At 42.3% G+C, this 6000-nt stretch overlaps 1 protein-coding gene across 2 annotated transcripts; it reads right to left on the bottom strand.

The window, feature by feature from the left end:
• Nucleotides 1-3575: 3575 nt before the first annotated feature.
• LOC135638502 (transcription factor MYB106-like) lies at nt 3576-5699 on the bottom strand. 2 transcript variants are annotated; one of them, XM_065151629.1, is made up of 4 exons: nt 5178-5699; nt 4936-5087; nt 4738-4867; nt 3576-4651 (listed from the first exon to the last, which is right to left on the bottom strand). In XM_065151629.1, the coding sequence occupies exons 2-4, from the start codon at nt 5066-5068 to the stop codon at nt 3763-3765; spliced, it is 1152 nt and encodes a 383-aa protein (XP_065007701.1). In that variant the 5' UTR covers nt 5069-5087; nt 5178-5699; the 3' UTR covers nt 3576-3762. The 2 variants fall into 2 exon arrangements, with proteins under 2 accessions (XP_065007701.1, XP_065007700.1); XM_065151628.1 differs by having other exon boundaries at nt 3577-4651; nt 4936-5696.
• Between the last annotated feature and the right edge of the window lie 301 nt (nt 5700-6000).

Genomic DNA, 6000 nt, shown 5'->3' on the forward strand with positions numbered 1-6000 from the left:
CATGGACATGGACACAGAATTTAGTACGAAAAGCAAAACAGCACATGGCACAGACATGGTAGGTATGGAAATGAAATGAGTGGAAAATGATAAAAGAGAAGATAACAAGCTCACCACCCAAATAAAGTGATACATATATCATCACCCAAAGAGTATAGGGCTTAACAACTCTATAGTATCCACCAAAGAGATATAGATTTGCAAGAGAAGAATAAGACCTCTGAAAAAAAAATTATTCTTGTATTCCCTCTTAAGGCTTTCAAGACATGATATTTATAGTGTTAGGCTTGGAACAAACCTCCAAGCATGAGTTATTAATTCTTCAACATTTTCAAGATCAAAATAAATAAAAACTAAATTAAATATTTGTAATAACTCAAAGTCATCTAGGAACTCCAAAAGGTGAGAATAACTTTCTTACGATCTCGATAGAACAATTACTTAATCATTGTAGAAAGAACTGAATGTAACTTTCTCTTGAAAACTTGAAATCAAATTTTGTAAATTGCTTTGAACTCCTAACTCAACAAACTTTTAGTGATGTATAATTTATCAAGGAATTAATGTGGAATGAGTATTAAGATTTTGATTTATTGGAAAACTAAGAGATCAATGTAACTATCTTGACTTCTCTTAACTGAGAGTATGGGGACACTTCTATATTAGTAACTAATTCATGTACACATTCAATGTAGATGATCTGTCTTCGTCAAATGTGAAGCTTTTAAGAAACATAACAGCCATTCCCATAGTTAGCAAACATTAATTGAAAATACTTGATGTAGCCTTATAATATCCATCCCACATATATACAATACATTGATATAAATGACTGAGTAGGATAGGTTCCTAGTATGCTTATAAGTTCCTAACGCCCTATTAGGTTATTATCTCTTAATTGAAATTACACATGCTTATATAGTCATGTACCATTTTTGGGCTCCAGAAGAGGAGCAAAATATAAGTTCTAAGTCATATGAATCTTTTTGTAGATTGGCATGAATCAGGTCTTTATATATTACCTGATCGAAAATTCTCTTGCAAAAAAAGTTACCAGCTTTTGGAAGTGCCACAACAGAACTTCAATATGCTAAATGTATGGATGTCATAAGTTATCCCAGTTTATAATTTCACAGTGTGCAGGATTGTTATTGGAATGTTGACTGTGTTCAAGAAGACAAATGTTAATTTCCAGTTTTGGCTTGCAGGTTATGTTTCTTTTTCCCATTTTTTTTCTTTTATGATTCCATATCAAGTGAAATTTTTTTCAGGTGAGAAATTTGATTGAGTGAATTTTAACGGTCTAACATTTAGTCATTGTGCATCATTTCAAAACCAGGTCGATGATAAACTCCTATTACCTCTCGTCATTTTGGTAGGGTCAATTTGGTTTCATGCTCATTTCTTAGGCATCAAGTTGTAAGCTTTGGGACATATTTTGGTTTTGCTTTTGTCTAAACGCTGTTTGAATTTTCTCTATGCAACATCCACTCATCTTCTCCATGTGGTTTACTTGCATTGACAGGCATATTTCTATTTTTAGTTATAACCACTTCTTGGAATTTACATGTTCTGCTCTCTGTAGAAAGAAGTGGCTATGGAGGCCATTAAATGGGAGATATTTTTAACAGTCCTTTTGCTTGAGCTTAGCATGTAATATATTTTCACTATGCACAGACTCTCATTTAAGAGAATTGAATCGCCGGAGAAGAGATATATAAAGTGTCACTGTCCTTTCACTTGTATGTTAATTTGGTTGGTGAACATATAAGGCACAGAATTGCATGCCTTCTCAGATCTTCTTTGTCTCATTTTCTTTTTCCTTCTCTTCTTAAATTTTTGCCTGATCTTTGTGTATTGTTGTAGTGACTGTAAATGTGGTTTCACTTATGTAGCATGCAAAACCGATGTTCCATGGTAGAATTTACCTGTTAAAATCCATTTTAAATGGGCAGCCAATAGAATGCAAGCCTGTCTGCATATTTTCCTTTTCTTTTTCCTGTACATGATGATGACTTTTTGGAAATAGATTAGCATATCCTCCAAGAGCTTTGGAGTATGACAGAACGACCTGCCATGATCCTTCCTGGCAATTGGTTGTACTTCGAGCTGCGTTTTACTATTCCTGTCTTCCCCATTAACTTTCTTCTTCCACCTTGGCATCCCTTGCAGTAATATTTGCTTATTTTACTTCATGTATTATTTGCTAACATGTTACCACAAGCTTCTTAATTTTTCTCCCAGAGTTGTGCTAGGGGAGAGACATCACAATTCAGCAACTTTATGGTGCTTAGGCCACTTGTGATGGTTCCCATGCTAAAGATGAGCCCTTCTTCACCTGGCTTTCCAGCTTGTGTTGCAAGCCATGGGGGGAGGGGAAGCAACAGCAGCAGCAGCAACACAGCCTTAAATGCCACGACGGCAACTTGTGATATTCCGTGTAGCTGACCGTATGCTGCTCTCCTTGAGTGCCTTGGACGAGGATGTGCCTTGGATCTTAGCTTGCTTGGTCGGTCGGTTCCACTTGACTGGTAAACTGTGTTCAATAAACATATTTATGCATGCATATTTTTTTACATAATCCTTCTGGTAGGATGATGTCTTAAATTCTTAACTTTTGGTAAAAGAAATATTACGCTTTACCGACAGCCTACTTGTTCATTGTTCATGGACCACATCTACACGACCATATTGTTCGAGACTTATGGCAGGAAAAACCAGCGATCATTATACTGATGACAGGTTATTGTGGTAAGGCCCATTTACCTATCCTCTATGGAAGAAAATGTACACTACTGTGGTGAACCTGTAAGCAGCAGCTCAAATCTGCCTTGCACTAAATTGTGACATCATGAGTGTTTTTGGCTTGGTCGAATGTAATAAAATCTCTCTGTCTCTCTCTCTCTCTCTCTCTCTCTCTTGTAGCATGAGGTACCTGATGATTAAATGTAATATTGGTACCATGATGTTTCTTGTCAATTCACTATATTTGAGATTGGTTTGGTTTGGACAAATATGATTTAATTTTCCTTGGCTGAACAAAATTATAGATTGTGGTTGGGTACATTCTCATCTTTTTCTCGCTGTAACTTGAATTTTTTGAAAGATTAATATTGAAATCTTTTCGTGTATTGAATTCTTTATCGCAATCAACAAACATATTGCTAATTCTTGTAATCTTATAGTGCTGATAGTTAGTTAGAATGTAATACCTACAACTAGCATTCTCTAGAGTAACACACTGGCTTCGTATCTTTTTGGCAGTGTTAATTTCATGTACATTTGTGAATATGCAAGACATAAAGATAGGTAGAGATCCTTTCTCACCATTAATATATATTGTCCTTCCCATGAGACTCCCCTTTTGACCCACAAAGTCTCATTGGGCGACACACCCCTAAAACACTTCATGGAGTTATGGGCATGTGGATTGTCCCTTCATGCCGGTTGTGCACTGCAATCGACTGCACGGGGTTTCATTTCATCTGTGTGATTCGTACCTTTTGTCAAGCCTCAATTCGTGGTACTCTTAACAAAATAAAACCTTTCTTGGAACTACAAATATATTATATATGTGCTTCAAACATTACAATTCCCATGACAACAAATCTAAGGAGAGAAGAGAAGAGGAGATCGCAAGACGATATATTCACATCACCACCCATTCTTATTCTTATACTTCTTTCTTATTGTTGCAGAGCGCCATCGCCGCTGCAGTAGACGTGCGTTAACATTTTACGTAGAAAAGCTTGCGCTGCGAGCTCAGTCGTAGAACAGTGGTGGCGAGTTGGAAGAGGATGAGGAGTTGACCGAGTTGAGGATGCTGTTCCAGTAGTTCTTGCTCTCCTCCTCTCCTTCCAATTCCTCCTCCTCTTCTTCTTCTTCTTCTTCCTCTGCCTCCTCTTGGGCGCAGGTCTCAGGTCCATTAGCGTATGAATCACCGCGGCAGTCCGAGGCCTTCTGCGCCGCTGAGTCACCCAGGAGCAGTCCGGTGAATCCTGCGCCGGACTGTCCCCAGTATGGCTCCGACAGCCATGGCGCCTCCCCGTCGAAGGCGGCTTCCATGGAGAAGCCTGTGAAGCTGTCCACTCTATCCTTCGCCAAGCTCCTCCACTCCGCTCTCTCCGGCTCCAAATTCACGCCTCCTTGATGGCTGGCGGCGGATGCGGCGCCGGCGCCGGCGTCCACAAACCCGACGCCGGCTGCCGCGAAGCTCAAGGTGGAAGTGGGCGACTCCAGGTCGATCCTGTCGCCTTGGTTAGCCCCCGGCCATGCCCTGAGGATGTCGAGTCCGCTGGCCTTGGTGGTGAACGGAGCAGGTGGCGGCGGGACGGTCGAGGACGAGGACGACGACGATCCCTTCTGCTGCTGTTGCTGCTGCAGAATCATGGAATTGGACGCCGCACGGAACTTCGACTCCCTCGCGAGCCGCGCCTCGGCCTCCAGGCGTGCGCTCTCCCACTGGGCCATGTGGCTGAGGTTGGCAACGCTCTTGAGGTGTCCGTCGCCGGAGCTGAGGGTGTCGCTCTTGGCCTTGTGGGTGCAGGGATCGATGCCCATCTTAGCCAGCCGCTTCTTCAGGTGGGTGTTCCAGTAGTTCTTGATCTCGTTGTCTGTTCTCTTGGGCAGGTGGGTGGCAATCGCAGACCATCTGAAACCAGTCTCATCAACCATCATAAAGCCATGATATGGATGGAGTGACCGAACTGATGCATAAGATCAAGGTGTGTCGATCACCTGTTTCCAAGGAGGGCATGGAGTTGAATGATGGTCTGCTCCTCCTGCAGGCTGAACTCTCCCCTCTTGATGTCAGGTCGCAGGTAATTCGTCCACCTCAACCTGCAGCTCTTCCCGCACCTCTGCAGCCCTGCAACCAGGGATCAAATATCACAACACTCAGCTACCATGACGACGACGAGACCTCAGCTGGCTCACCGGCTTTGGCAGGCAGCGCTCGCCAGCTCCCATTCCCGTGCTTCTCGATGTAGGCGAGCAGCTTCTGGTCCTCCTCCGGAGTCCACGGCCCCTTCTTCAACCCCACCTTCTCGCAGCACGGAGACCGACCCATCTCACTCCGACGCTATAACCTGCAGAGGAGGAGGAAGAAGATGCGCTTAAGCTGATCGCAGGGGGCTGTCTATAACTCCATAGAAGGAGAATCGGTGCATGCCACGCACGAGTTGCAGGATGTTACAGCGAAGCCAAGAAGATGTGGAATCTTTATGGGGGAGTTGGAATGGCAGACAGAGAGAAAGATGGATAGAGAAAGAGATGGAGAAATGATGAAGGATAAATAGCAGAGATGTAAATGTTGTATGCACGAGTGTGAATGACACACTGGTGGTTGCAGACATTAATCCATCCTCTCCCACCTCCGCTGTCCACTGTCCTCCCACAGTGCCCAGAAAGTTTTATCTGCCCATGGAGAAGGTGGAATTACCAGGGTTGTTGCATGTACTTGAGAGTCTGCAGAGGTCCTCTTCGTTCTGGGTGAGAGGATCTACCTGCTTGGCGTCTGCCGTTCCCTGCTACCAAGCTGCATCGCAGACGGGGCTTTTGGCTTTATTGAACCAAACATCTTCCAGTATTTTTGGTGAGAAGAACAGCCCGGGAATGATGTTTTCTTGATGATTTCAATCATGAGATGATCCGCATCCGATTCCAGTAATGTATATAAAGATTGTTCAATCTTTTTTATTAGAGTGATAGGAGTTTTAGATAAATAAAGATATGGATTAACTTGTATTTTTATGTTCGTATTATTATTAACTTATGCTTGTGTATTTTGAATTTGATAAGAAATATATTAATAGTCAATCATAATCATGGTCCAAAGTAGTCGTTAAGGGCTATCTCGCCTCTATCGCTCACATAGTCAAAACGCTAAGGCTAGATATAAAAGGTAATCCCAGCGCTACATCGAGATGACTCTTTTTTCGATAAATACTCGTACTCAAAAAGAAATTTGATGACTAACTTGATCATCGAATGAACTGGGTT

This window comes from Musa acuminata, chromosome BXJ3-5 (genome assembly GCF_036884655.1).
Source record: "Musa acuminata AAA Group cultivar baxijiao chromosome BXJ3-5, Cavendish_Baxijiao_AAA, whole genome shotgun sequence".
In the NCBI taxonomy this organism is placed as follows: domain Eukaryota; kingdom Viridiplantae; phylum Streptophyta; class Magnoliopsida; order Zingiberales; family Musaceae; genus Musa; species Musa acuminata.

Excerpts from the sequence above, each read along its gene's own strand:
- LOC135638502 (XM_065151629.1), bottom strand. The coding sequence starts at position 5,068 with ATGGGTCGGTCTCCGTGCTGCGAGAAGGTGGGGTTGAAGAAGGGGCCG. Across the intron at positions 4,868-4,935 it reads AGCGCTGCCTGCCAAAGCCG|GGCTGCAGAGGTGCGGGAAG; the intron begins GTGAGCCAGCTG and ends CCCTGGTTGCAG. Across the intron at positions 4,652-4,737 it reads CATGCCCTCCTTGGAAACAG|ATGGTCTGCGATTGCCACCC; the intron begins GTGATCGACACA and ends GACTGGTTTCAG.